Below are 26,184 nucleotides of genomic sequence, written 5' to 3'. Positions count from 1 at the left end.
TTGAGGACACCCGTGCTAGTACTCGTTAATGGGACCACGGGAATTGTAGTAAGTGCAATCATATATTGAGGGTATCTGTCTAATAAAGACTGAAGCCAAAGACAACAAGCAAACGAAAAGGAAGGGTGAAACAAATAACGCAACCAGATGTCATACTGCCATGCTGCCATGCTGCCATGCACGAGGATTGGAAATGAAATGCTAAAAAATAAAAATAAAAATAAAAAAGGCATCGCCGTGGAACATGTACCAGGCCCAAGGGAAAACGCTCCTCATGCCTCCTCCAACTGGAAGACTCGAACCGAATTGATCAACCAGTACGCTTCAGCAAAGGCGTCCGGGTTATTGGCAACCCACTCGTCGCAAGTCGGCGCCAGCGCCGAGCACTCCGCATCGTCACCCCACACACGTCCCGCCCACTCGCCGCACAACGCAATGTTGAAGACAAGGCTCTGCTGCCTGAAGTGGTCCGGGATGCGGCACCCGTCGCCGCCATTGAAGCGGGCCAGCGCGGGACCCCACGTCCAAGGGTCCGGGCTGTCCGACCGCACGTCCGGCGGGATCCTGCCGCGCGGGAAGAACCAGACCGAGATGTGCTCGCCCGTCCACTGGGTCGCGTAGACGCCGCCGCCAATGTCGTTGAAGCCGTCGCCGTAGTTGTCGTTGCTGGCTGTCGTCTGCGTGCAGCCGAGGTAGGCGTCGCCGGCGTTGCAGTTCGTCTCCCTCAGCGTCGTCGAGGCCGTGGTGCCTTCGTTGGTGATGGAGCAGCCGGGGCCGGTGTGGAGGGTGATCTTGTTCCGGTCTTGCGTGTTGACGCCCTCGATGATGTCGATCTCCCCGTCGTACGGCCACTGGGGGCCGAACATCCAAAACGCGGGCCAGACTGCGCAGCTGCTGGTAGGCATGTGTGCGATATCGGCGATGAAGAGCCCGCTGTCGTAGGCGGTGTTGGATGTGACGCGGACCGAGCGCCGCCAGGGCCCCGGGGTCTTGTAGTCCACGCCTAGAAAGACTGCGTCGTTGGCGAAGCCCGCAAGACTCACCGAGTTGGCCTCGACTGCGCTGACATACCGCTGAACGCCACGGGTGGGATCCGGTTCGTCGAAGAAAGTGAACTCGTCGAAGAAGTTGGTGCGGTCGAAGTGGTGGTGTAGAACATATGGCTCAGCAACCACGAGTCCAAGGAGAGGAATGGCACAGAGGCCGAATGAGACCCTGTGTACAGAGAAACGCATCGCTGTTTCTGAACGAAACTCGAAAAGAGTGACCGAGAACAAGACGAGCACGTGGACGGGTTGTCTTTTTCAGTGCCACGGGGGGCAGAAGTTGGCGGCAAATAGGTTGAGAGACGATATTGCCTTAGAGAGGGGGTCGCCGGAGCGAAAGCAGGACTGCTTAATAGACAGTAGAGGAACGGATTGGTTTGGGAACTCGGAACGATAGAAGACGCACAGGAAGAAGCAGAACCCTTCCTTATGTAGGTGAGAGGAACTCTAGATGAGAAATTCGGCTAACAACAAATACGTCAGGGTCTATTATCCCATGGAACAATACACAGCCAAGACTAAATGAATGACTCTCATCAATGGATAACAAAACCAGGGTGACTATGCCCAAACGAACATCACAACAGGTCCCCTAGCCCAGCTGAGGCGTAGGCTGCCTTGGCATAACCGAAGGGAGGAGCCACGACGACGGACGAAGCAGATATTATGGAGTTGTTACCTGGCCAGACATGAGAAAATAACCAAAACCACCACTTGGTGGAATGACCGGGCCAAGCCAAAATATTGGGGGGAGGGGGCCGGGGGGGAAGCTGTGGTCAACAAACTTGGGTACTCATGCTTGCTTAGGGGGGGAAATAAAATGTATCTCTGGAGTCTCGTGTATGTACGCCCAGCCAGATGGTCAAAGAGCAAAGCATTCCGGACTAGCAAGCTCCCCTGAACATGGCGGGACGATCGAGGAACGAGGCACCTGCCGACCCACAGGCCATCCGAGGACCTTCGGGGGTTCGTCCCGGATAGGGCTTCGATTCCTAGACAGCAGAGTGTCTGGCGGCGGATACTGGAATGCAGACTGGAGTTCTGGACCATGGGCTGTGATTCTCGTGCTGGCTGGGATGAGGCTCGACTGTGGTCTCTCAGTGCCCAAGTTCTCAATACATGTTCCTACGAGGTTGGAATCGCTCAAGGTTGAATCACGATGCAGGTACAGATCCGCCAGAGACAGTTGAAGCAGACGTTGAGTTCATTGTTTCTGAAGGCAGAAGGCTGGAAAAATACCGTCTAGAGGCGCAGTTGATGGCAATGGGAGAAATGAAACAAGTCCGTCTGTCTTCTTGGAGGTTGGAGGTTGAGAACGTACGGTACCTCGACCGAATTGGCCAATCAGACCCCGTAGCTGACCCACCACGCCGTTAAGGGGCCGGACCAAGAACGTTGCCATCCACGTTGACAACGGCGGAGGCTGTCCAACCGTGATTATTTGCATTCCTCGGACCAACTGCCCTGTCACTGTTCCAACCGCCGTTCGATTGTCATAGGTCTCCCAGGTGTGAGCCAGTTAACCCGAGAAACCAGCTAAATAAAATACGAGGGAACAGCTCTCATCCAGGTAGAAGAGCCACGACAAGTCGGACCAGCTAGGGTTTGACCGGTATCCTAGTTCTGATAGAAGACAATATCAAGGCCGTCGGCCGTCGGCCAAGACCGTCTTTTGATCGGGATGCTGGTGATGGCAGAACATGCCAAGAATCACATCACAACAGGTAACGTGTGGTTTTGGGCGAACTTTCATCTCATGCTCCCATAAAACTGGTCGAGAGGCACTTGTCCTCAATCGACCTCATTTCAAGCTCCTCTCTGTCTCCTATTCTCCTGACGCTGTTCATAAGACTTTAACTTAAGCCCAGTTCTCCAAACCGCATCATTCCATGACCCTTCCAAGGGCTGCGAAAAAGAAATGTACAAGAATAGCCGGAAAACGCGCTCATACAAAAGCCCCCAAGTATCGAACGACTTGGAGGAGTGGTATACAAAGAATTCCCCAGGCGAATATTATAACCGAGTAAGTGATGCAGCTCCGTAATGGACTGCCACGGCGAGGCCGAGCTGTACAGGGTCGAACAAGAGGGGGGGGAAATAGGAACAGAAGAAGCGAACATAAAAGAGGAGGGCTTTTTGGTCTGGTGCCTCAGAGCTTGACCTTCTTCCCCGTCAGCTTGAACCATATCACGGCCACCAGATCTTCTTTGAACCGCTCCCAGAGGCTCCGGTTCAAGTAGTAGCTGAGTTCGCGATAGTGGTATATCTCGCCCCAGCAATCGCGGCCCACCTCACAACCGGCCGTATTGATCACGAAGTCGCGATCCTCCCTCTGGTAGTGGAAGCGCGGGTCGTCGCCGCTTTCCCCGCACGCCCCTGGCGGGAAGCTGTTGATCATGCGCTGGGGTAAGAAGGCCGTGTGCTGCCGGATCCAAGGCTGCGAGCTGTACATCTGTTCGAGGGCGTCTTGCTCCTTGCGGTTCCACTGCATGTGCTTCTGCTCGTACGCGACCGGGTCCCACCACATGTCCAGCAGTCGATCCGACCAAGCGCTCCGTCTGACGAAGAAGGAGCCGAGGTTGAGCCCCATGCAGTCTTGGGTGAGGAGGAGGTTGATGGATTCTTCTTTTCCATCTCCCACGGGGCTTCGGGCTTCCGAGTCGAGATACGCCTCGGTGAAGGGGTGCGTCAAGTTGAGAGGATTATACTCGTTGATATCACGGTATACCTTGTCGGCGAGGTTATCAAAGATGTGGGTTTGGAGAGAGTATGAGGGTTCCATGACGAGAGTGTTCAGGTCGAGCCACCAGACCCTGGACCCCAAGTCAGTCAGGCGGATGTTCCAATATGAATTTTGCCGGTCAGGGAGAGGGTGCCAACTGGAATGTCTTACCATTCGGCTTTGGGATACTTTCGGAGGGTCTTCCGGATATGATCAACCTTCTCCCAACTCTGGCGCCACTCATGGGCGTACCGTTTCTTGGTTCTCATGTCCACAATTTCCAAGTCATACCCCCAACGCGCGACGTATCTTTTCTTGTTCCGAATGCTGTCTCGCTCGATGGCCCATTCCCGGGCACCTTTCCACTCCATGACCCCTCCCTCCACGTTGGCTCCCAAGACAATCACGAATTTCTCGCCGCCGCCGAAGGAGGCCGATCTCCTCCAATGGTACGCCATCGCTATGAAATAGAAAGATGATTAGTGACGCTGAGAACCTAGCAACAAAGGGAGGAAGACTCAGGGAGAGACTCACGGCTGTGGTAGAAGATGTAGAGGCTGGCTAGAATTATGAATAGGAAGAATAGAAAGGACCTCGTCCTCCGGCTCCTGCGAGACCACCCAGCCCGTATCCTGCCCACCATGGGCAGCTTGTAAAGAACGGACCATGGGCCGCGGCCTGGTTTCTCCTTGCCGAAGTGGGGTGTGTGCCTGTTGTGGTTGAAACGAGGCAGGCTGCTGGATATGCGGCGCATATGCTTCTGGAAGAAACTCCGGTTCTGAGTCGAAAAAGATGGATAACCCTTGCCCTCCGTTTTCCTTATCGCTGCCGACTCCCAGGGCACAAAGCCAGGGGAATTTGAAGCAGGCGACCATCGGCTTGCCGGACTTGTTCGGTTGTCTTTTGTGGAGTGGTCGGGATGGTCGAGATCATGGCTGGGCCAGCCGCCGCCAGGGATTGGTGACGGACTGCGCGAAAGGGGCATCTGGCCGAAAGGTGTTACTGCAACGGGAGAGCGTCACGGGCGAGTTAGCCAGCCAGTACGGTCCCATTGTTCAACCAAAAGGCCCCCTGTCGCGCGGGAGAGGAGGAAGCAGACAACGGCAATCCAAAACCACATCTACATACCCGGCAGAGTCGGCAGGGGGGACCCCTTGGGTCCCAGGAGTCTGGGACTGCCGCGTGCTGCAGCATCTATGTCTATTCTGCCCAGACCGACCGAAGGGCGTTTGCGGTGAAGGGACACAGCGGGGCGGCGATCGCCCGAGAGCGAAGGCGCTGCCCCATCAGCAGCCGCCGCCGTGGATTGTGGGCTGGCCAGGTTGGAAGAATGCCGGCGTCACGCCCCGGCAGCAGCGCCGTGCGAGAATTTCTCGTCCCGAATGCCCGGGCAAGTATTGTCAATTCGGGGTCTGAGTGGCGGCCCTTTTTCGGAAGGAATGCGACGCCTCGTGGGGTTTGTGGTGGGTGGCGCGAGATCCGAGATCGAAACGGGTAGCGTTGTCGGAAAGCGGTATTCACGTCAAGGGTGGAATGCGATCTCTAGGACAGCCCAAGGACAATGCTTTATGTCCGGGACTCGGCTGCTTCGATGTTCTGGAGACGGGATCTAGGGAGGCGTGGGAGGAGCAACTAGAGATTCGCAAAGGGAAAAAGTACAGCCGAATGATAAAGTCTGCTTGATGCGGACAGCAATGATTTTTACAATAACGGCCTATAGAGGCATGGCGCATTTAGAGAGCTTTACCAAGTTTATGGGCTAGGTTGGAGAGGACGGGATAATGGAGAAGAGAGAAAAGGTGTTCGTTTGGGTGTTTAATGAGCCAAGCACGCCCAGATATTCTGGTCATTAAATCTATTTCTCGTAGGTAGTTCCTTAATTCTAATGACTTTGGAGTTCTTACCAATCGGAGTAATTTATCGCGATGGGCATTTGCTCCCGAGTTCTAATGTGAGTGGGTGGGGGCTTGAGGGGACAAGCAGTTGAACGGAAACGGGAAGGACCCTTGTATCCCCTTTTGGTCGATCAGGAACAATTTACGTGTACACTAATAAATACGGCGAATGTCGAGTTGCCGGCATAACACATCCCTTACCTAATCAAATACTCTTGCCTCCGTGGGTCAACTCATTCGCGACGCAGACAAATTGCATTGGTTCGAGGAACCCTTACGTGACAGGCACAGGGTACCTATTAGTGTTGCTAATAACGTGATATCCGTACGACGATACTAGGGATAAAGTGGGGGAGGTCAGGATATATCGCAAATACGGGTACGGGGTACGAGTACATTACTTCGCAGTTGTATCCGTACTCCGCCCCATCAATCAAAAGCCACGATTATTGAAGCCACATTAGAAGCCACAAAAATCGGCGTAGACGCCACAATGGTACGTACCCTGCTTGTGCACGAAGTACTTCGTGCCTGGTACTCCGTAAGGTGAGGTACCTTCAGACAGAACTCGTGAAACACCGTCACCAACTTCACAACTTTACTCCTACAACATTTCCAGTCAAGCCTAGCAGGTAATCATGGCCAGCGAACTGTAGGCGTCGAGAGTAAAAAGACCCCCGCCGTTTAGCCAGTTGGCCGGCCATGGAGAAGATCCGATCCGCAATAGACAGGACGACCACTCACCACTCGTAGTCCGGGATTCGCAAGCCGCTCAATCACGTCGGGCGGCACCTCATCCAATCAACATGCCACGGCAACTTGCTTGGGCGCTTGCCCATACTACGATGCCAGCATCAGCCAGCCAAACATCTTCGAATATCACAGTCAAATCCCCAAATGGACCCCCGTCAACGCGTGTTGTCCAGGTCGGCAGGCCGTTGGGGACGATCGGGAACCGTCGGACATGATGGGCGGCGATATTTGAACCCCAGAGTCCTCCCAGAGTCCTCCCACTTGTTGCTGTTCTTCTCGTCTTGGTTGGCCGTCCGTCATCTCTCTCTTTATTTGGACGAAAAGCTGTGGTGTGTCGGGCCGGGAAAGCCTTTCTTTCTTTCTTTCTTTCTTTTTCGTTCTTCACTCTCTCATCTTGTTTAGTCCGTTCAGTGTCGCGACTATTCATTCACCCGCTCTTGCCATTGTTCCGTGAACAAGGCCGTTCTCATTCTTTCTCATTCTCTCTTTTTTTTTTTTTTTTTTTAAACCTGCCTTCACTTGCCTTGGCCCTACTTTCTCTCCTTGGCCCCTTTCCATCTTACACGTATTTGGGCTTTGTTGTCTCGTTCGGTATTCTCGATATTCTCGATATTCACGAATTGCGAAACGAACTTCTCCATCACAAGACTCGGCTTGCTGCTACTCTCCCTCTCTCTCAGATGACTCGACATCTCGGTTGAATCCTCGCCCAAAGAGACTCATATCTAACACACCTCTCAAACCCTTATGAACAATCTTCTTCAACGATCCTTACCACGCATTCTTTCTCCTTCCTCCATACCGCAGCATCTTCATTTCCCCCTCCACCATCAAACCCTACTTACCTCAATACAAGACATCGACAACAAGAAACATAAACCATGACCCTCAGTACACAACCGCCTAGGCGGCTTCAATACGGCGAGAAGGAGCTTGAGAAAGAGGTGGATGGTTGGGAGGACTGGGAGGACGAAGAGGTCATCACCCCCATCAACGACGATGAACAGAGCCCCATCATTGAGAAGGACGCACTTCCGAGCCCCCTCAGACCCATAAAGTCGACGGCTGCGCGAGCGTCCCAAGGCAGATACTCGGTACTGAAGATAAGGAGGCTAAAGTCTCGGCACCGACAAAAGGCACAGAACGCGAAGGCCGGCATCAGGTTGATAACCGATATGTCCGCTCTCCGCCAGAACCAGCTCGTCCAGGAACTCACCAGTCCAGAACGCCCCAGAGGCAAATTCGTCGACGCTGCCGCCCTCAGGGCCCTCGAGGGCGAGCCATCATCGGCCTCGGTTGGCAACTGGAACTGGCTCAAAAAGAGGACGACCAAGTCGCCGCAGATTGGAAATCCATCACCAACTCTCACCCGCACCCGCCAAGGGTCGGACCTCTCCCCCGACGACCGGCCCATCGTCATTGGCATATCATTGCCCTCCGAACTGGCTGGCCAGGGCAATGCGAGTACCACAGCTGATGCAGCCATGCTGGCCACCCCGCTAGACTACTCAGCACACCCTGCAAGATTGCCTCATATGAACCGGGCGTATGATCCAGACCGCCACGTCACCCCTCTGACTCCCTCGCAGCTGAAATCGGTGTGGAGCCCTGACACACCCGACACCACATCACCCTTCCAGTCACCCCGCCCGGCCTCCAGCATCTACTCACAGGCGACGGGTTTCGGCGCTACCGCCGACCGCGACGCGCCGCCTGTCCCCACCGTACCGTCCGCATACCAGAACCGGGAAGCTGAAGAACGTCTGGTGAGCATTATCGAGCCGAAAAGCGATGACGCGAGCGACGACGGAGGGAGTCCCTGTACCCTTTTCGAAGAGGACGCCGCCCTCACCAAGTCTCCCCACAGCATCAGAGCGAAGGAAACATCTCGGAGCCCCGGTAGCGCCGAGACGCAAACCCGTGGCTGGTGGGACCATGTTGTCACTCCATTCACCGAGAAGACGAGCCCACTCCGCGAAGCTCAAGAGTCGCACCCCATAGACGCCCCAGTCCAGCTTGTGCAGGCAACCAGAGATGAACCATCAAAGCCGACATTCAACAAAATGGACGCAGAGGCAGACAAGGCTGCTGTGTTCAGACCCGGGCTTCCGGCATCGCCGAAGCCATCCCCCAGGGACGATCACACCCCTATAGTCAGGGTGCCCACCCCGAGGAGGACACCATCTCCGTTCTTGGCCCATCGTGCTCATTCCCCGGCATCTTCTTCTCGATCAGCGACGCCCCGGCTGGGGACACCGCTGCTCGGTGGTGGCCACACCGAGAAAGCAAGAATCGCAACAACGACAACGACAACGACAATAACAACAACAAGAACAACGCATAGCCCTCAATTTCCCTCAGAGGAGCCCCCGCCATATTCTCCCCCAAACCAGCAGAAGCCGATCGGATATCGTGCCGTGTTTCCTGCTGGACACCCGCTTCAAGCATTATATCCGCCTTCCCCTGGGCCCGTCTCCCCCGCCATCGTCGGAACGATGAGCTCCCAGAGTGCGGTTACCATGTCTGACATCCCTTTGACCCCGGCACCTGGGACATCGACACTTCCACAAAGGCTGCCGGGGACCTATCTCCCGCAAGAGCATTTTCTCGCTTCTGGCGCGCCGGAATCCCGTATCGAGCGCGAGCGCCGTCGCCATGAAAAGGAAGAGGTCGTCGCCAGGAAAGCCGGCGGCTTCTGGAGGGGCCGCGGCTGCGTCCCTGCCAGTGGCTGCTTTGGGCGGTCCGGCCGAGAGGGACGCAAGAGGAGGCGAGTATGGCTTGGCGTGTGCGGAGCCATTCTCGCCATCGTTCTCGTCATCGTGCTCTGCGTGGTCCTCATCCCCCGAGGTGGCGGCGACGCCCCCGAAGTCCAGAGCATCTTTGTCAACCTCACTAATTTCCCGCCAATGCCGACAGGCGTCATGACCGTCGTCGGCCCGGATAACTCGGCTGCCGTCACCGGGTGCACACAGCCCACGACCGTATGGAGCTGCTCGCTGCCGAAAGAGGATCACGAATCGGCCGCTCCGTTCCGACCGAATCAGCCCGAGTTTATCATGCAAATTCAGTGGGACAACGGCACACGAGAAGCATGGAACATTCCGAACGGGGAACCCCCACGTCCCGGTAGCGAGAGCGAAGATCGGAGGCGGAAGGGAAGGCGGAGCGGCGGGTTCACCACCCGAGCGCGGGATGCCATTCGGACGCGTCAGGACCGCGGAGGTTTCAGTCCCATTCCGCAGCCGCCTTCTTTCGAGGAGATGTTCTTCCTCGGAAAAGAGACCGACGGTATCGTTTCTGATGACAAGGCGGGGGAGCCGACCCCTTTCTACCTCAGCATCCTGACGCACCCCAACAATACGGTTGGGCCCAACGCCATCAGCAAACGGCAGGACGATGGCGATGGCGATGGCGATGGCGATGGCGATGACGATGACGATGACGACTCGGGATCCGGATCTGGGTCCGGGTTCATCGTGGATCTGCCCGAGCCCGACCTCAACCAAGACGGCACGGCAGCTGCCGCCAAGTTCATGCCCCAGGCATTCCAGCAGCCCGTCCGCCTATACGACCGCGGCCTACCCACGGAACATTACGGGTTCTACACCTACTTCAAGCGCTCCCTCTACCTCAAATCCGTGAGCGTGCTCAACGGCTCGGAGCCCAGCCGCGGCGGCAACGGAGAGAGCAACGTCCCGCTCGACGAGAACGGCGGGGTGAGCCGCTCCGAGGCCAACTTCATCGTCACCTGGACGCAGGTGCGGTTCCTCGTGCAGATCTGGACGCGCAGGGAGAACGGGACCCGGCTTCTCTCCGACGGGGCCAGGTTCGGGCCCCCAAACGGGGCGGCGACCGACAGGCCGGGCACCATGCCCTACCCGGTCAGCATCACCATGGACACGCACGGCGGGCAGCCCGGGGAGAAGTTCGTGTGGCATTGGCCCGTCGATGCGCGGCAGAGGATTGATACGGCCAGGCCGCAGCTGATCGCCAACAATATTGGCTTTGGCGGGACGGTGGTGAACCCGCGGCGGGAGAACGATGCGTCGTTTGGGGGGTTCGACGGGGGCAATGGCGGCTGCAAGTGCCAGTGGGTTAACTTTCTCGAGAGGAGAGGTGGTTCTCAGGAGGATTGATGGTGAAAGGGCGCGAACCTTTCAACTGTTGAGACCTTGATTCTCATATTTCTTTTGCATTGACTGGCTGGCATTCGGAAAATAGCATTGGAAAAGGTAGATGGGGGCATCGTGATATGATATAGCGTTTCGAAGCTCGGATACAGGCACTTGTCGAGAATGATCGGCATAATATTAAATGATAAACATCGGTATCATCTTTAAATCTTCCCTTCCCTTGCTGAAATCCGTCTTTGCAGTCGTTGAGGACGTCTAGATGTGGCGACTGTCTTGGGTTGCTTCTTAGGCGTCGTTCTCGGTGACGTCGGTGAAGCACTCAAGACCGACTAGCCGATATCGGTGTAAGATAAGACAAAAAATATATCCCAGATAAAGGTAAGTACCTTAGATAGGTACGGATAGGCTCGCTTTTGATGATTTCCGCCGCAGATGCCTTCATTGGTCTAAGAAACGGCCTTTTAACCGTCCTTCATTCGTACTCGCCCACCTACTCCGTACATTACCTTGATGAGAGCCTCATGCCGTCCGCTAAGGCCATGGCTTGCAGCCCCAAGCCCGCGCTTCCAAGCAACACACGGCATACGACAATGGCACGTCCATCCGACGCCGACTAGCTCTCGCCGCCGTAACCTCCTCACTCTGGCTATCGAAACCTCCTGCGACGACACCTGCGTCGCCATTCTGTCGAAACACGACGACAGCTCCGCCACACTCCACTACAACCGCAAGCACACCTCGGACAACCGTGCCTACGGCGGCGTACACCCGGTAGTCGCAATAGAAGGGCACACCAGCAGCCTCGCCGAGCTCATCTGCGAGAGCCTAGCATTCCTCCCCCCCGACGTAGGCAGCGGCAGCGGCAGCGTCAGCGGCAACGGCACAGAAAAAAATGGCAAAGGCAAGACGCTGGTGGTACGGGGGAAGCAACGGCGCATCCCGGACTTCGTGTCCGTGACGCGGGGGCCGGGCATGCTCGCCAACCTGTCCGCGGGGCTGAACACGGCCAAAGGCCTCGCGGCCGCGTGGCAGGTGCCGCTCGTCGGCGTGAACCACATGCAGGCGCATGCGCTGACGCCTCGGCTCGTCACCGCCCTCGAACAACGACGCGGGCGGCGGCGCGACGGTTACGGTTCCTCCCCGACCGAGAATACTCCCGCGGATGGTGGTTACGCCCCGGCGTTTCCTTTCCTCTCGCTGCTCGTCTCGGGAGGGCATACCATCCTCGTGCATTCCCGTGGACTTAACGACCATCGCATCCTGGCTGAAGCGGCGGATATCGCGGTTGGGGACGCTATCGATAAGGCGGCGCGTCTGGTTTTGCCAGCGGACGTTGTTGCCGGCGCCAAGGACGTCATGTTCGGGCGGATGTTTGAGGCTTTCGCCTTTCCCGAAGGGGAAGGGGACGGGGCTGCTGAGCCGCCACCACCGGATGCAGAAGGGGTAATAACAACAGCGTCATCACCATTATACAGAGACTACCAACCCCCTCAGAAACGCGTCGACGAAATCACGCCCCGGCCCACGTCGTACGGCTGGCAAATCATCCCGCCGATGATCCAATCGCGCCGCATGGCGTACGCCTTTTCCGGGCTGGGGTCTCAGATACGCAGGATTGTCGAGGACGCGAGTCCCGGAATGTCCCTGGACGGGAGGAGGGTCCTGGCGCGCGAATCCATGCGTGTCATGTTCGAGCACCTGGCGAGCCGGGTCGTGCTGGCGCTGGAGGACCCGGAGCTGGGCGTTCGTGACATCCGGACGCTGGTCGTCTCGGGCGGGGTGGCGAGCAACCGGTTTCTGATGCACATACTCCGGACGGTGCTCGACGTGCGTGGATATGAGTCGGTGGCCATCACGGCGCCGCCGCGGGAGCTCTGCACGGATAACGCGGCCATGATTGCGTGGACGGGATTGGAGATGTATGAAGCCGGGTATAAGAGCCAGCTGTCCGTCAGGGCGATTCGGAAGTGGCCTCTGGATCCTACTGGGGAAGATGGAGGAATATTGGGTGTAGACGGCTGGACAAGGAGGGACGGGGATAGAAGTCCCTTCTCCTAGGTAACGAAGCGTGGTATACATGGTCGCGACGCCTGTATCATAAAAAAGGATCATTCATCTGTGGGGAACACACGGAGCAACCTGTACGATAGAAACTGGGCAAGACCCCCATGATGTTCGGTTTATCGGGGCACATAATTGTAATTTACAAGGTACAAGAAGCACCAATATCTTTTGTTGCACTCGCGCCCTATCAGTCCGTCTTTTGGCTCCCCTCTGCCTCTGGCCCTGCCTCTACCTGCATGCTGCCCTCCCTAGTTTAGGTCCGCAGTCACATTGGTGAATTCGCCCTTCTCTAGCTTCGTCTTCCAGAAGATGGGGTTGGTGTCCTCGAAGCCAAGCTTGACCCATCCGGCCTCCTTGACGTGGTAAAGGTTGATGAAACCGCCAGAGTAGGCGTCACGGTGGGTAGCGGCGAGGATGCTCCGACGTCCCAGCTCGACGGCCTCCTCATCGCTGAGGTCGTAGCGGTACTCGGCGTCCAGCACGCCGTAGGCGAACGTCTGACCGGAGCCGACGCAGAAGAGGTTGCCCGCAAGGCGGGTGCCGTCCGAGTCGACGTAGTAGAGGGCGGGGCCTTCCTCCTTGGTGACGCCGGCGCACATGGTGCCCATGCTGAGGCCCATGCCCTTGTAGTTGTAGACGAGGTTGGCGAGGATCTTGGAGGCGGCGGCGACGGAGATGCGGCGCTTGTGGCGCAGCTCGTGCAGGCGGCACTGCATGCCCAGCCAGGCGAGCCAGTACTGGCAGTCGGCGGCGCCGCCGGCCATGGTGCCGAGGAGGACCGAGTTGATCTCGATGACCTTCTTGACCGTCTGCGAGGCGATCCAGTTGCCGGCGGTGGCGCGGGAGTCGGTGGCTACGATGATGCCGCCCTGGAAGCGGAAGGCGAGCGTCGTGGTGCCGTGGGCGATCTTGATGGGGCAGTCCGGGTTGGAGCGGTCGTCTGTCGCGGCGCGGAGCCAAGAGGAGGGCTAAAGAGGGGAAGCGAGGGAAATATTTAGCATCTGCGGAAAAGGATTCGACAGTCGCAAAGACACAGGCTCGACATGCCAGGGGGGGGAGAGAGGGAGCGTACCTGTGCTATCGGGGGCATGGCAAACTTCAGAGACAAAGGAGGGGCAGCGCCCATGAGCTCCAGATCCTGTTGTTCTTCATCGCGAAAGGCGACCTCGTTTTCCTCGTAGGCCGGACGGCTGTATCTGGAAACCAGACTGTCCATATCGGCTGTTGGGTTCAGGTAGACTCGTCCGACTGTCCAGGGGAGTGAGTCTGAAGGATGATCAAAAGGCCGAATTGATGACAGTCGAGAATCTTATTTTTCGATGCCAGAAATGATGTTGGCGACGGGTAATCCGGCAAGTACCGCGGAAATGATAGACGAGAGTTGGTGTTGTCGATGGTTGATATTCGTGGTGATAGTTTGTACGTTGGAGCTTCAACCTTCTTAGTGCTCCCCAAAAGCAGGCAGCTCTTGCTCGCGTCACAGCAGCTTCGTGGTACGAAGTATTCGTAATACCGAGTGCGGATACAATGCTGACTGATCCTTTTTTTTTTCTTTTTCTTTTTTGCCTTATTCGGAATAGTCCAGTAATGCAGGTACGGCACCTTAGGTACCTTTTACCTTTTCCTACCTTAGGTACCTAGGTTACCTGCCAGCCAAGGGCAACGGGCCGCCCGGAGCTGGTAACAAGCGGCACGCCAAATTCCTCGTCCTTCCGCCGCCACGGCCGGCCCGAATTATGGACGCTCTCATCGAACTTCAAACCCGACGCTCATATTCACCACTGCCATCAAAGAGACGTTGCATTCATATTCTGCCAAGATTTCTCTTTACCTCTCATAAGACTTTCTAGAGCTCCCGCATAAGCACCAATGCGTCCCACAACCACTCTAAGATGGGCCTCGGCCGTAAACAGAGCCAGGACCCTGGGACCCAACGCCCCGATGCCCCTTCTGCCGCCTATCCCCCTCTACCGTCGCTTGCTAAGGGCCCATCGCAAGTTCCTTCCAGCCGAAATGCGGTTGCTTGGGGATGAATACGTCAAGGCCGAGTTCCGCGCTCACCGTAACGTGGACAACCCTGCCCATCTGGTACGACACTGCCCTGGCCCCCCTTCTCCAAGCTCTTACAGTCTTTACAGGCCTCCTGGGGAAATAGCAGAGCTGACGCTTGTTAGATCGGCTTCTTGACGGAGTGGCAGCTATACGCCCAAAAGGTCGAGGGCGAGGCGTGGATAGGCGAGAAGATCGACAAGACCAAGTTTGAGAAACTCAGCGACGACCAAGTTGGGCAACTTTACGAGCTCATGATGGCTATTCGGCAACAGCAGCAGGAAGAGGGAGGAGAGTCGGGCGATTCAAGTCCACATTGATCGACCCCTCTCGCAGTATGTATTATTGCGGGCGGGCATTTGCAACGTTATGGGCGCCGAGAGGGGTGTATTTCATCTGGATGCCATGAGAGACAATTCTCCCATGTCATGTATTATGATCATGAGATTTTGGCTGTAAAATAAATAAACTTGTACTACCTCGTCCACAGGTAACCCGGCGGCCAAGTTGGTCTACGCGGGTTCTTCTATTTCTTAATCCTCGCCCTGCAATGCCTCCACGATCCAGTTCCCCTGGATTGCGCTGACTTTCTTGGCGTAGTTCTTCTGCGTAAAGACGTGCTCCAAGAACACGATGGCCTCTCTCTTCTGCCCGTGCAGGACGCTGGACGGATGGATCGCGACCACGTGCTTCCCCTGCGAGGTGACGTAGCTGGCATCCGGCGCCAAAACCGCCGTCTTGGAGGCGAAGCCTCGGAGGAAACACTTGAGCAGCGTCTCCGCACGTTCCGGCGTCGGGGGAGCAAAGGGCTGCGGGTCCGCCTCGGGAGGGGTGGTCAGCAAGCCTTCCTTGAGGCAAAGGGCGCGGAGTTGCCGGCGGATGTTCATGGCCGTGCGCATGTTGCGCACGTTGACGCCGCGCCGCTTGCACCAGGCCACGCGGTCGGCGTGCTCGGCCGCGTAGAGCTGCACCGTCGTCAGGTAGGTCAGCACGTCGCCCTCGCGGCGGTACAGCTCCTTGCGCGCCTCTTCGACCTCCTCGCGCTGCTCCTCCGACGGCAGTTGGTGGAAGATGTCGTCGCCCGCCGTCAGGGCCGAGATGACGTCGACCGCCTCCAGGACGCAGTCGAAGGCGGGCTTGGCGGCGGCGAGGAGCACGGCAGCCAGCGGGGCCGAGATGGGGAACGAGGCCATCTTGCGGCCGGCCGGGGTGAGGGAGCCGTCGTCTGCGAGGGCGCCGAGGGCGTGCAAATGGAGCAGGGCTTTCTCGATGGCGTCCACAGCGGGGGCATCCATGAGCGGGAAGGAAAGGACGTCGTCGATGCCTCGAGCCTTCATCGTGAGAACGGCACCGAGGACGTCGATACGCAAAATCTCGGGAAGGTCGGTGTCGTGCAGGGTCTCAAACGCCTCTTCGGTGTAGAGCCGGAAGCATTTGCCGGGCCCCTCACGGCCGGCTCGGCCCGTTCTCTGTATGGCCGAGGATTTGGAGATGGGCTTCGCGAGCAGGGACTCCATGCCTAGTCGGGACCGGAACTGCTTCACTTTCGCCTTGCCGCAGTCCACGACATACCGCACACCTGGCACCGTGACGGACGTCTCGGCAATGTTCGTGGCAAGGACGACTTTTCGGGTGAAACCCCCCCCCTTGATCGGTTTGAAAGCCTCGTGTTGTGCTTCGATGGAGAGCTGGCCAAACAGGGGGAAGACGCGGATCTTCGGAACGCCGGAGGCTAGCGTCTTGGAGTATTCCTCAATGAGTCCTTGTGCAGCCTCGATCTCTTCCTGGCCCGTCAGGAAAGCGAGAATGTCACCTGGAAGAGGCTCCTCCGTGTGGATCTTGAAGATGGATTTGAGCAGGCCCTCCTGGATGTCTGGAATCGCCTTTGGTAGGTGGACGGTTTGCACCGGATACTGTCGACCAGGGATCCGAAGTTCTCCGACTGAAATGCCTGACCCCTTACTCGACTCTGGCGGCGGAGATTGGACCCCGCCGTCTTGACGCGCGCCATCCGAAAAGAAGCCTCGTATCCTCTCGACATCGGCCGTCGCACTCATGACTACCACCTTCAAAGGAACCCCCCCACGGCCCGCGAGGTCTTTCCCTGACAAGATCTGCTTCAAAAACCCCGAAAGCAGGTCGACGTCGACGCTCCTCTCGTGGATCTCGTCCACCACGACGGCGCTGTACTGGCGCAAGCAGGGGTCGTGCAACAGCTCCTGCAACAGCATACCTTCGGTGACGAACTTGATCTTCGTCCCCTTGGGAACATTGTGATCGAACCGGACAGAGTAACCAACCATTCCCGGGGCGCCTTGCCTCAACGGTGTGCCGGCCTCGCGGGCGACACGGTGTGCTAGTGTGGTGGCTGCAACTCGGCGAGGCTGGGTGATGGCGATGACTCCTCCGACTCCGACTTCGCGGCCCCTGTCGTCCTTGACCGTCTTCCGGCGACACCAGGGCTCGGAGATGAGAAACTGCGGCACCTGTGTGGACTTGCCCGAACCCGTCTCGCCGACGAGAATGAGCACATCGTTCTTGCGGACGAGGCCCTGGATTTCGCCGCGGTGAGCCCAGATGGGCAGTTTTTGCCGAGTTTTCAAGAGCGAGGCATCCTCCTTCCATCGGGATGACGAGCCATCTTTTTTGGACCGAAACCCACTGGGCCGGGGTGAAGATCCATCGGTCTCGCCCTGTGATGAGGGTTGATGCGATTTTTTCCGTTTCTGTGCCCTCGGCTGGCTATCGCTGGTGGCGTCCTGCGGTACTTCCTGTGGTTTAGATTCTTCGGTATCGGGTTCTTTCAGGGAAGTCTCTTCAACTGGCTTCTTTTTCTTCTCGGGCGGGTTGAAATAACCGTCAAGTGAGAGGACTTTGCCGCCGACCTTGATGATGTGCTGACCGCTGAGTTTTCGCTTTTTGCTCTTCGGCTCGCCGTTCTTTAAGTTCGACATGGCAACAGAACCCCCCTATTGAATGTAAATAGTTCTGGTGAGGGTGCTGAAATTAACTGGTGAGAGACGGCGAGTTTCATCAAGTTATGGTTGAACCGACTTTCGTGAAGACGGAACCAAAAAAAAAAAATGGTGATAGGAATCTGAAATCTACACGTAGAAGTCACTAATGTGGAGCTTCGAGGAGTACATAAAAGTATGGGACGGCTTGACACTGTACCTACCACCAGGCCCTCACGCCGGCCCACATTCCACCATTGTGCAGACACAGTGGGGTTCCCGCCTATAGCTTGGGACGTTAAGGTACCTTATGGAACCTTTACGGTACAGCGCAGGAGGTACTCTGTATTCAGGCGTACATTGTAGCGTTTGCTCGAGTCGAGAGACGGACAACTGCTCTCGCCATCATCTTCCTCAAATCGTCGTCTCCGTCATACAATTACTTATAAAAGACTTATCACAAACAAAAGATGGACCGATACAAATTGGTATATACTGTCCCCGGTAAGTAGCCATCCCTCTCGCCTATCAATCCCATCTCACTAAATCGTCTATTCGTCTCCCCGTCCCAGCATCCCACTTGACAGCCACCAAAGACGCCGTCTTCGCCGCCGGAGCCGGCGTATACCAAGGCGGAAAATACGTCCAAGTGGCCTTCGAACTCACCGGCCAGGGTCAGTTCCTACCCGTTGCCGAGGCTGGCGCCGACCCTCATACCGGCTCAGCCGGCCAGCTTGAGCGAGTCCTCGAGTACCGTGTTGAGATACTATGTGAAGGACGGGACACTGCCAAGGCCGCTGTCGCTGCGCTGAAGAGGTACGCCGGGGACATAGTCCACGTCTAACAATGTCCAGCAGCAAATGGTACGTAGGGAAAACAAGAGCCCACTGACACATTCTCCCATGCATAGCTCTCACCCATATGAGGTGCCGGCATACGAGGTGTACAAGTTGGAAGACCTGTAAATGTTCGTCACACGAAAATCACGGATCATAGAACGGAGACAAACGAGCTATGAAGCCAATGACTGAAGAAACTCCGATTTACGCCAAATGTATCAAACCGTTTCAGAGTGCTTTTAAAAGTTTTCATGCTTCGTTCTATATCTCTCTGGCCAAGCCAAGCCATGCCATGCCATGCACCGGCCGGCCTGATTACTTGATGCGGTCCAAACGAGCCCTGTTGACGCGCACACCATCGTCCACCATGTCGGTCTATCCCCAGTTTGTTAGCATCGGTTATCCTTCTGTCCGGAGGGTTCGTAGTTGGTCGGTAGGACCGCCTTACCTTCTCGTTAATCCTGTCGGCGGATACGATCTGCCTCTGAACAGTCTGAGACTGCGCCTTGGCTACCCGATTGAGTAAGCTGACTGCACCGCCAAGCTCGCCCATCTGCCGCGAAATCGTGGCCTCGTCGTCGAGTGCCTGGGCGTTCTCCTCGTCATCATCGTCGGTGAAGACGTATTTGTTGGTCTCGGCTGCCGATGGCCTATAGTCCCGACGCGGCGCGGCAGGTCCCAGCTCGAGGTTCCTCAGCGACTTATCCATCTGCTGGTTCGAATCCCACGCGTTCTTGCGGGTGGCCTGGCGCAGCTCGCGTTCGGTGCGGTGGCTCTCCAGCACCGACTCCTCGTACTCGGCGGTGCGCCGCTGCGACGTGAAGGGGTTGGACACGTGGACGGCAAACATGCTGCGGTTGAGGTGCTTGAGCTTCTTGGCCTTCTCGGCCCCGATCTTGTTGTAGTTGGCCGCCTCGTCGAGCCGCTTCTCCGTGTTGATCAGCCGCTCCTCGTCCCGGGCTAGCATGCTCATCGTGTTGATGCCCGTGTCGGCTGCTTGGTTGGCGAGAGCAATGGACCGGTTGAGGGACTGGATCGACTCCTGCCTCGTGTCCTGGATCTGCTTCTTGACGTGCTTCACCTCTTGCTCCTCCAACTCTTCTTCCGTGAGCTGTCGCTCTGCCCCGTATCCGCCGTAGGGGTCGGCTGCCGAGGCCCCGGACTGGCCGTAACCGCTGCTGCTGCCGCCGCCGCCGCCAGCAGTCTGGCCTTGGACTGGCGAAGCACCTTGTCGTGGTTGTTGATGTTGCTGTTGCTGTTGCCGTTGCTGCGCGCCCGAGAAAAGCTGGTCCCGTTGAGCGTCAGAGTCGCCATCACCCGCCGGGCCTAGGCCTCCGTAGCCGCCGGGTCTTCGCGATGCACTCGCGGCCGGCCCGTATCGGTTTGCACCAGGACCGCTTCCGGTATCGTACCGGTTGTCACCGTAGCCGCCCGCTGCGCCGTATGTGTCGGCGCCGTACCGGCCAGTCGAGCGTTCGCTGGGGTCGGACGCGCCGTAAGGGGGAGGAGGCTGGGAGTAGCTGGATGCACTGCTGGAGGAGGGGTCGCGGCGAAGGCCGCCGGGACCGGAAGGAAGCCCAGCGCGGGATTGTTGGGAGGGAGCCGGACTGGCGGACTTTGAGCTTTGAGCATAGGGGTCGTTGCTGGGGCCTGCCCGAGCGTAGGGATTGTCGTTCATGGGTGCTGGGGATTGCTTCTTCCGACCGAAGAGTGCGTTTCGAGACGCATCTTCGTCGCCGGCATTGACGTCTTTCTTGCCAAACCCAAACTTCTTCATTATTATTGACGCCCGAAGCTAATACGTAGAGGATGTGTCGAGCGACTGAAGGCCAGGCAGAGGAAGAATACTGTAGGGTGATGATGTTGGTCGGTAAGGCGAATAATAGGGGGGGAGGCGGGAGGTTTTGTGGCGGTATCAAGGCGGTTAGAGGTAACTCCGTACTGTACCTGTGGCAAAGGTGTAACTAGGTACAGGGGTACACCAAAGGGTTAGCGTTTGTGTTGGTGTTTCGGTTGGGGGGTGCGGGGTGTTCTTAGGCGGGGCTGAGTTTGGGGCTGAGCCAGACAGCTCGCCCCAGGGACCAAGGACCAAGGACCTTAAAGGCAGCCACTCAGTGAAGAAAGACACCATATCTGGAGATGCCTTGGCGAACTCGTGCTCCATACACTGAAGGCCGTAATCATAAAATGAGCAGTGAAGAATGTTTTATACTCAGGGCTAAGAGTATGAGGTTCTTGCCGTAAGACGTCCGAGAAGTAACTTATTGGGCTGCGGCACGATTAGGTACTATCGCTTGTGGCTGCATAAGTGGGGAAGGGAAGGCCTTGTGGTTAATAAAGTTCATGTGGGCAAACATCGTATCAATTACGTAGGCAAGGTGACCGAGTGGTTAAGGTGATGGACTCAAGTTTACTCTTGTACACTTTCCCTCCAAGAGGGCTTTTCCATTGTGGCAACACGCATGGGTTCGAATCCCATCCTTGTCAATTATACTTTTTGTCCTTTTTCTTTTTCTCTTTCCGTCTTTTGATTCCTTTCTCTCTTACATGTGTTCGAATGATCAAAGTCCTAGGCTTTCATCAGGTGAGTAATGAACAAAGCTAAGGTATAACAAGTCACTGCAAGAACCGGTAATCATTTGTGGTGTCCCTTCTTACAGCGTTTTTATTACCTACTACCTTCCTCCCAACCATGGAGACAGAAGGTGCAGTCAAAGCACTAGGTATTTGTTACTCATAACCATACCTGTACACTGTGCCTTCCATACTGTAAGCCCCAGTAATCAACGGCAACAGGGACCCACATAAGCCTCGACAAGATGCAGTACACTGTACGTATCCGTGCGGATACTCTGTCCCCAATCTGTTGTCTGGGTCGTGCCATAATATCTGTTCTGTCTTGTTTGTCCACCGCTCGGTCTGCGTCACAGTCACCGAATACGACTGTCGGAAGACTCACTTCCATACGAAGTAGTTCCAGTCTGTTGATCCATCAAAATTTCCCCTCTTGGTTTCTTCACCAAATCCCAGTATGAAGAGCGTCAACACCCTTTGAACAGTCAGCCTTCGTCACTCTTATCAGCATTGCCATGTCATTGTCTCTTAACTGAACCTCGACAAGGCTTCGTTCTCTCGTTGCTGGTCACCGCTTGAAAACACCAAGTTCAGCGCATATTACCTTAATCACCGGTTTCTTTTAAGTATTACGAGATCGGATCACCAAGATGATACCTCACTTATACACCTATGGACCTCTCTCTATATTGAATGCATTAGCTGCTACACTGCTCATGACCGCGTAGACGACGACGACCTTTGCTGCCAGTCCCAGTCCTTACTCACCATCATCGCTCTATCAACCTCCCCGAACGTCGCCTTACACACAAGCCCCCCTTTGTATACCTTGGCAAAATGGCCTCGGGCTCTATCTTCACTTTCGAGGCCGACCCCCAGAGGGTTTCCTCTCCTTGGGCTGGTGCGGAAGACTCTGCCAGAAGGAAATCGACTCCTGTCCAGACCATTTCAGACACTTCGAAGCCCCTGGAGCCGGCCAAGCTCGCCGATTATGGCGTAACAAAACTTGAAGCCGAGCCGCAAGAGGGCCCTACCGAATACAAGCTTCACCTGCTGCTACGGGCCCGCAGGAAATACAAGTCCATGAGCACCATGCCCGCTGTCCACCGGACCCAGATCGAACCTCGGTCCTTGTCCTCCTCAAACCAGTCGCGTCAAGTGCGCCTCCAGCAGCTCACAAACCAACTCCTGTGGCGTCTCCAGCAGTCTTCTCCTTGTCACGTCTTGAAGCCAAAGGACCTCGTTATACCGCAGTTGCCCGATGACACGGTCGATCTGAGTCAAGCCCTTACCCCCCAGCCGCCTCTCCCGGGACTGGAAGAATCCCGTGGTGCGCTGTACGAAATCGGAGTCTCCGACGACGGTACGCTTGTTGGTCTGACCAAGGACGAGATGGACGAGAGCATCACCACCCTACGAGTTATGGCCGCCACCTTGGGCTGCCGCGTCGAGATTCTTCGCTATGTCATCGTGGGGGAATGCGAGTGGCTGGAGACCTCTGAGTTGGTCGACATCGCTGCCTCGCAACCGGCCCAAATCCTGCGGCACGACAGTTTATGGGTCGCCGAAGCTTTTGTGGTGCCGGACTTTGGTTCCCGGCACAGAGAAAGTGCAGTCGTAGCTCATGGAGACAACGCCTCGAGCGAAGTTCGCTCCCTTGAACCGCCTAGCCAAGCCCGCTCAACTACGGACCAGCTGCGGGTTACGCTTACGGGCCCGACGACGTCTGGAAAATCGACTCTCCTCGGTACTTTGTCCACAGGTACTCTCGACAACGGTCGTGGGCGCAGCAGGCTGAGTCTGTTCAAGCACCGTCATGAGGTTGCCTCCGGTATGACCAGCTCGGTCGCCCAAGAGCTTATAGGATACCTGGACGACACCGTGATCAACTACGCCCAGTCACACATAGAATCATGGCTCGATATCCATTATGAGTCGGAAAACGGCCGCCTTGTTTTTGTCTCTGACTCGGCCGGCCATCCGCGCTTTCGTCGGACCATCTTAAGGGGCTTGTTTGGCTGGGCCCCTCAGTGGACCGTGCTATGCCTAGCGGCGGACGATGCAGAGGCCAACTCAGCCAAAGACGGCCTGAGTTCTTCTGCCCAAGACGTCCTCGGCACTGCTGGTGCTGGCGTGGATCTCGCCAAAGCTCATCTAGAGCTATGTCTCAGACTCCAAACGCCGCTCGTTGTTGTCATCACCAAGTTGGATCTAGCTACAAAGACAAGCTTGCAGCGTGTTCTGGGGAAAGTCCTAACCCTCATCAAGGGGGCTGGTCGCATTCCCAAAATTCTGCAACCCGGACAGAATGGCCACCAAGACGTCACGAACATTCCGGAGGTGGACATGGCGAAGGCACAAGGGGTGGTCAAGGAAATGAAGGAATACGGAGACCTGCTCAAGTTCGTTCCCATCGTCCTGACAAGTTCTGTGGACGGTTCCGGGGTCGGACTCACACACGCTCTACTTGCGAATTTACCTCTCCCCGCTACCCCCACACCTCGCGATTACGTGGGGATGGCGCTGAATCCAGAGCAGCCTGCGAGCGCATTTCATATCGATGATACGTTCAGCCGGCCGGCGGACTTCGGCACGGTAGCTGACAACTCGAGCCGGTCGGATTTGGCCATCGTTGTCTCGGGCTACCTCCGATTTGGACAATTATCCGTTGGAGATGCGATCGTCGTGGGGCCATTTCCTTCAGGTGGAGATGATCCCAAGGGCACGACACCAGATGAGCGTCCGTCTCCCGGGGGTTATGGGCTTTCCATATCCCATCCGTCGTCGGCCGAGCTGGCCAAGATAGCTATACGAAACGCGGTTGCCGCTTCTGCCATCAAGGGCGAGTGGCACAATGCCAAAATTGTCAGCATCCGTAACTTGCGACTGGCCGTGAGAACGCTGGAGGCTGGCCAGGTTGGCACTATCGGCATCCTGCTCGACCTACCGCCGCCCAAGGATTCCGCGGACAACAGCGAGCCGCGACCTCGAGATGTCCCCCGGATACGGAAGGGGATGGTCCTTGCGGTCCCTTCCAGCCACATGCTGAACACGGGTCTGTCTCTCCAGGCAGCTAGCGGTCTGACTGCGCACTTCAGAGACCCCGATGCGTCTTCCCTTTTGGTGGGCTCTTTGGTGAATGTCTATTGCGGGACGGTTCGTGCGGCTGCGCGGGTGCTGGGGCTCTCGTCTGTTCTCGTCGGCCCAGACCGGAAGCAGAAGCCGGGGGATGTGGAAGACGCCGAGGAGATATTCGCGGTTGACCAGGAAGAGGGCGATGGCGTGGATGTGAGAGGTACAGAGGTCGTTCTAGAGCTTCTGAGTAGCAGGGAGTGGGTTGAGCTTGGATCTCCGATCATTCTACTTGAAGGGGGTCGCAATGATCGATCTGGTCTTGAAGGGTTTGTTGGCAGCGTCGTGGAAATTGTCGACTGAAGCGTGTGTCGGGTTGTCTTTTCTCCAAGCCGCTTTTCCTGGATTTGAACAGCGTCTTGATTACAACTGTTTCCGCCTATCGGTTCTTTCAGTCTTTTAGTATTTCTGTCGTTACTTTTTGTCTTCGAAACCTGGTGGTGTCGGCTTCTCAATCTCTTAATGCCTGGAGAAAACCAAAACTCAGGAGTGGTTGTCATAGATGAAGTTATTCATTTCCGAAGGGTTCTGCAACTGTCGAGCGCAATCAAAGTAGATCAATATTCGCGACACTGTCGAGATACCCTTCCTGAAAGCAGGCGTTTGTGAATAAGACGGTCGATCAATACCTAAGAAATCATAACCTCGGATAGACTCCGCGACGCCAAGAGGATCTCGTTTCCCCTCCATACAACCAGACCACCCTTTCCTTCTTTTTTGTCCAGACACAATCAGGCTCTGACGATGCCGTAAAATAGTGTCCAAGTCAGAATGAACCCCGGCAGCCCACTAAACACCGCACCGATCCAAAAGTCGACAGCTCGCCGAAAGAACCGCGAGGTGTCAAAGAGCGGCAATCCAGCGGAAATCGATTCGGGAGCAATCCGGAGGACGTATGTGAGGAAGGTGACCAAGGTGGCGAAGGCGAAGTAGAAGAGGAACCCGGCGTACGATTCGAGGCCCAGAATACCGGCGGCTACGCCGAAGAGGGACGCGGTGACATTTTGGAGGTTCGTTAGAATCTACAAGGACCGCAAAGCGTTCGAGTCAGCAGGGCGATTTTCGCGCCTAAGGGCAAGTGGGAGGGGGGAGCTCCCATACCTTCGTGTTGTGGATGACGGCTTCGGATACGATGGGGTAGATCTGGGCCTCTCGCTCCTGTTGGCGCGACATGGCTGCGGGAGACCGAGAGTTCGCTGACTTGGAGTTCGTTCAAACAATAATTAGGCGCGATGAATTTGCGATGTGCCCTCTCTGCAGTATTGTATTTGCTCGTTTTCTGAGCACAGTTAGAAGCCCATCGCAGCTCAGCTCTGTCGTGATGCAAGCTTAGCTCAGTACCTAGGTACCGTAAATAAAGTACAAGCTACCTGATCACGTGATAATGGGCAATCATATACATAGTCGTGTTAGTGACGCAACGTCCAGACAGGACAGTGTTAGTGGACCGGCGCTTTGTCCTAAAATAGCTTGTGCTCGCTCGCTTTGCGCCGAGCACCCCTGCAACATGGCAAATAAACACATGAATAACGAATGCGCAATCGCAATGCGTGGACGCAAGTGTGGTCTAATTGTGTCGATTGTTCCCCTATTCCTGCAGCCGCTGGAAAGATCCGACATCCAGAGGGGACAACGTGTGCTTTTCTAAAATTGCACCCTTATTCCGTACATGTAGAAGAGGCTCCTAGTACCTGCAGTTTTGTCACTTCGTATATTTCATCCGTCGACTCGTTCGTGAATACCCTTCATGTACGGAGTACGGTGTACATCCGAACAATACATCTCGCCTAAGGTAAGGTACCTTAGGTAGGAGATTCCAACGTGACTTCACCACCTCCACCTTCCTTCGTCTTCACCTCCGTCTTCACCTCCGTCTTCACCTCCGTCTTCAACTCCGCCTTCGCCTCCTCCAACAATTCCCCTCTCCGACTGGGTGGTCTAGATCGCATCTCCCGCCAACTGGACGCTTTATATCCACGACGTCTTACATCAAACCCAGAAATCATCGATTAATAAATACACC

General features: G+C 56.2%; 11 protein-coding genes and 1 non-coding gene across 12 annotated transcripts; 7 read left to right on the top strand and 5 right to left on the bottom strand.

The window, feature by feature from the left end:
* Window positions 1-68: 68 nt before the first annotated feature.
* Window positions 69-1,568, bottom strand: SODALDRAFT_334423 (mixed-linked glucanase). Its single transcript, XM_028612206.1, has one exon. It carries the CDS (start codon window positions 1,233-1,235, stop codon window positions 273-275), a length of 963 nt encoding a protein of 320 aa, XP_028465138.1. The 5' UTR covers window positions 1,236-1,568; the 3' UTR covers window positions 69-272.
* Window positions 1,502-2,280, top strand: SODALDRAFT_194455 (hypothetical protein). The gene has a single exon (XM_028607155.1). The coding sequence runs from the start codon at window positions 1,769-1,771 to the stop codon at window positions 2,234-2,236; it is 468 nt and encodes a 155-aa protein (XP_028465137.1). The 5' UTR covers window positions 1,502-1,768; the 3' UTR covers window positions 2,237-2,280.
* Window positions 2,281-3,195: 915 nt separating this feature from the next.
* SODALDRAFT_340660 (hypothetical protein) lies at window positions 3,196-4,753 on the bottom strand (the record flags this gene model as incomplete). Its single annotated transcript, XM_028612972.1, has 3 exons — window positions 3,196-3,859; window positions 3,940-4,228; window positions 4,303-4,753. The coding sequence occupies 3 exons, from the start codon at window positions 4,751-4,753 to the stop codon at window positions 3,196-3,198; spliced, it is 1,404 nt and encodes a 467-aa protein (XP_028465136.1).
* A 2,149-nt stretch (window positions 4,754-6,902) lies between these two features.
* On the top strand, window positions 6,903-10,744 carry SODALDRAFT_334419 (hypothetical protein). Its single transcript, XM_028612205.1, has one exon. The coding sequence runs from the start codon at window positions 7,298-7,300 to the stop codon at window positions 10,550-10,552; it is 3,255 nt and encodes a 1,084-aa protein (XP_028465135.1). The 5' UTR covers window positions 6,903-7,297; the 3' UTR covers window positions 10,553-10,744.
* Window positions 10,745-11,059: 315 nt separating this feature from the next.
* On the top strand, window positions 11,060-12,613 carry SODALDRAFT_313435 (glycoprotease pgp1; the record flags this gene model as incomplete). Its single annotated transcript, XM_028609234.1, has 2 exons — window positions 11,060-11,416; window positions 11,456-12,613. 2 exons carry the CDS (start codon window positions 11,060-11,062, stop codon window positions 12,605-12,607), a joined length of 1,509 nt encoding a protein of 502 aa, XP_028465134.1. The 3' UTR covers window positions 12,608-12,613.
* Window positions 12,614-12,675: 62 nt separating this feature from the next.
* On the bottom strand, window positions 12,676-14,082 carry SODALDRAFT_351636 (proteasome component PRE2 precursor). The gene is made up of 2 exons (XM_028613550.1): window positions 13,686-14,082; window positions 12,676-13,581 (listed from the first exon to the last, which is right to left on the bottom strand). Exons 1-2 carry the CDS (start codon window positions 13,827-13,829, stop codon window positions 12,862-12,864), a joined length of 864 nt encoding a protein of 287 aa, XP_028465133.1. The 5' UTR covers window positions 13,830-14,082; the 3' UTR covers window positions 12,676-12,861.
* A 297-nt stretch (window positions 14,083-14,379) lies between these two features.
* SODALDRAFT_334416 (ACN9-domain-containing protein) lies at window positions 14,380-15,145 on the top strand. Its single transcript, XM_028612204.1, has 2 exons — window positions 14,380-14,701; window positions 14,788-15,145. Exons 1-2 carry the CDS (start codon window positions 14,483-14,485, stop codon window positions 14,980-14,982), a joined length of 414 nt encoding a protein of 137 aa, XP_028465132.1. The 5' UTR covers window positions 14,380-14,482; the 3' UTR covers window positions 14,983-15,145.
* Window positions 15,146-18,016: 2,871 nt separating this feature from the next.
* Window positions 18,017-18,678, top strand: SODALDRAFT_334414 (hypothetical protein). Its single transcript, XM_028612203.1, has 3 exons — window positions 18,017-18,120; window positions 18,189-18,432; window positions 18,527-18,678. Exons 1-3 carry the CDS (start codon window positions 18,087-18,089, stop codon window positions 18,579-18,581), a joined length of 333 nt encoding a protein of 110 aa, XP_028465131.1. The 5' UTR covers window positions 18,017-18,086; the 3' UTR covers window positions 18,582-18,678.
* Window positions 18,679-18,722: 44 nt separating this feature from the next.
* Window positions 18,723-20,575, bottom strand: SODALDRAFT_334413 (hypothetical protein). Its single transcript, XM_028612202.1, has 3 exons — window positions 20,552-20,575; window positions 18,904-20,419; window positions 18,723-18,830 (listed from the first exon to the last, which is right to left on the bottom strand). The coding sequence occupies exons 2-3, from the start codon at window positions 20,230-20,232 to the stop codon at window positions 18,771-18,773; spliced, it is 1,389 nt and encodes a 462-aa protein (XP_028465130.1). The 5' UTR covers window positions 20,233-20,419; window positions 20,552-20,575; the 3' UTR covers window positions 18,723-18,770.
* Window positions 20,576-20,827: 252 nt separating this feature from the next.
* On the top strand, window positions 20,828-20,942 carry SODALDRAFT_t145. Its single transcript has one exon. It is a non-coding gene; the product is annotated as a tRNA-Leu (tRNA).
* Window positions 20,943-21,376: 434 nt separating this feature from the next.
* On the top strand, window positions 21,377-24,726 carry SODALDRAFT_334412 (GTP-binding protein). The gene has a single exon (XM_028612201.1). It carries the CDS (start codon window positions 21,867-21,869, stop codon window positions 24,462-24,464), a length of 2,598 nt encoding a protein of 865 aa, XP_028465129.1. The 5' UTR covers window positions 21,377-21,866; the 3' UTR covers window positions 24,465-24,726.
* SODALDRAFT_194330 (hypothetical protein) lies at window positions 24,679-25,480 on the bottom strand. The gene is made up of 2 exons (XM_028607154.1): window positions 25,263-25,480; window positions 24,679-25,183 (listed from the first exon to the last, which is right to left on the bottom strand). The coding sequence occupies exons 1-2, from the start codon at window positions 25,332-25,334 to the stop codon at window positions 24,893-24,895; spliced, it is 363 nt and encodes a 120-aa protein (XP_028465128.1). The 5' UTR covers window positions 25,335-25,480; the 3' UTR covers window positions 24,679-24,892.
* Window positions 25,481-26,184: the final 704 nt, after the last annotated feature.

Source organism: Sodiomyces alkalinus (genome assembly GCF_003711515.1).
Source record: "Sodiomyces alkalinus F11 unplaced genomic scaffold SODALscaffold_7, whole genome shotgun sequence".
Classification (NCBI taxonomy): Eukaryota; Fungi; Ascomycota; class Sordariomycetes; order Glomerellales; family Plectosphaerellaceae; genus Sodiomyces; species Sodiomyces alkalinus.
This window is presented reverse-complemented; position numbering and strand designations above follow the sequence as displayed.

What these genes read in the sequence shown, in the direction of transcription:
- SODALDRAFT_194455 (XM_028607155.1), top strand. Translation starts at nt 1,769, where the DNA reads ATGACCGGGCCAAGCCAAAATATTGGGGGGAGGGGGCCGGGGGGGAAG.
- SODALDRAFT_334416 (XM_028612204.1), top strand. Translation starts at nt 14,483, where the DNA reads ATGCGTCCCACAACCACTCTAAGATGGGCCTCGGCCGTAAACAGAGCC. An exon ending in TGGACAACCCTGCCCATCTG is followed by an intron (nt 14,702 to 14,787) that starts GTACGACACTGC and finishes GACGCTTGTTAG; the next exon opens with ATCGGCTTCTTGACGGAGTG.
- SODALDRAFT_334419 (XM_028612205.1), top strand. Translation starts at nt 7,298, where the DNA reads ATGACCCTCAGTACACAACCGCCTAGGCGGCTTCAATACGGCGAGAAG.
- SODALDRAFT_334412 (XM_028612201.1), top strand. Translation starts at nt 21,867, where the DNA reads ATGGCCTCGGGCTCTATCTTCACTTTCGAGGCCGACCCCCAGAGGGTT.
- SODALDRAFT_334423 (XM_028612206.1), bottom strand. Translation starts at nt 1,235, where the DNA reads ATGCGTTTCTCTGTACACAGGGTCTCATTCGGCCTCTGTGCCATTCCT.
- SODALDRAFT_194330 (XM_028607154.1), bottom strand. Translation starts at nt 25,334, where the DNA reads ATGTCGCGCCAACAGGAGCGAGAGGCCCAGATCTACCCCATCGTATCC. An exon ending in CCGTCATCCACAACACGAAG is followed by an intron (nt 25,184 to 25,262) that starts GTATGGGAGCTC and finishes CGGTCCTTGTAG; the next exon opens with ATTCTAACGAACCTCCAAAA.
- SODALDRAFT_351636 (XM_028613550.1), bottom strand. Translation starts at nt 13,829, where the DNA reads ATGGACAGTCTGGTTTCCAGATACAGCCGTCCGGCCTACGAGGAAAAC. An exon ending in CCATGCCCCCGATAGCACAG is followed by an intron (nt 13,582 to 13,685) that starts GTACGCTCCCTC and finishes TCCCCTCTTTAG; the next exon opens with CCCTCCTCTTGGCTCCGCGC.
- SODALDRAFT_334413 (XM_028612202.1), bottom strand. Translation starts at nt 20,232, where the DNA reads ATGAAGAAGTTTGGGTTTGGCAAGAAAGACGTCAATGCCGGCGACGAA. An exon ending in CCGACAGGATTAACGAGAAG is followed by an intron (nt 18,831 to 18,903) that starts GTAAGGCGGTCC and finishes AACTGGGGATAG; the next exon opens with ACCGACATGGTGGACGATGG.
- SODALDRAFT_334414 (XM_028612203.1), top strand. Translation starts at nt 18,087, where the DNA reads ATGGACCGATACAAATTGGTATATACTGTCCCCG. An exon ending in ATTGGTATATACTGTCCCCG is followed by an intron (nt 18,121 to 18,188) that starts GTAAGTAGCCAT and finishes TCCCCGTCCCAG; the next exon opens with CATCCCACTTGACAGCCACC. An exon ending in GCTGTCGCTGCGCTGAAGAG is followed by an intron (nt 18,433 to 18,526) that starts GTACGCCGGGGA and finishes TCCCATGCATAG; the next exon opens with CTCTCACCCATATGAGGTGC.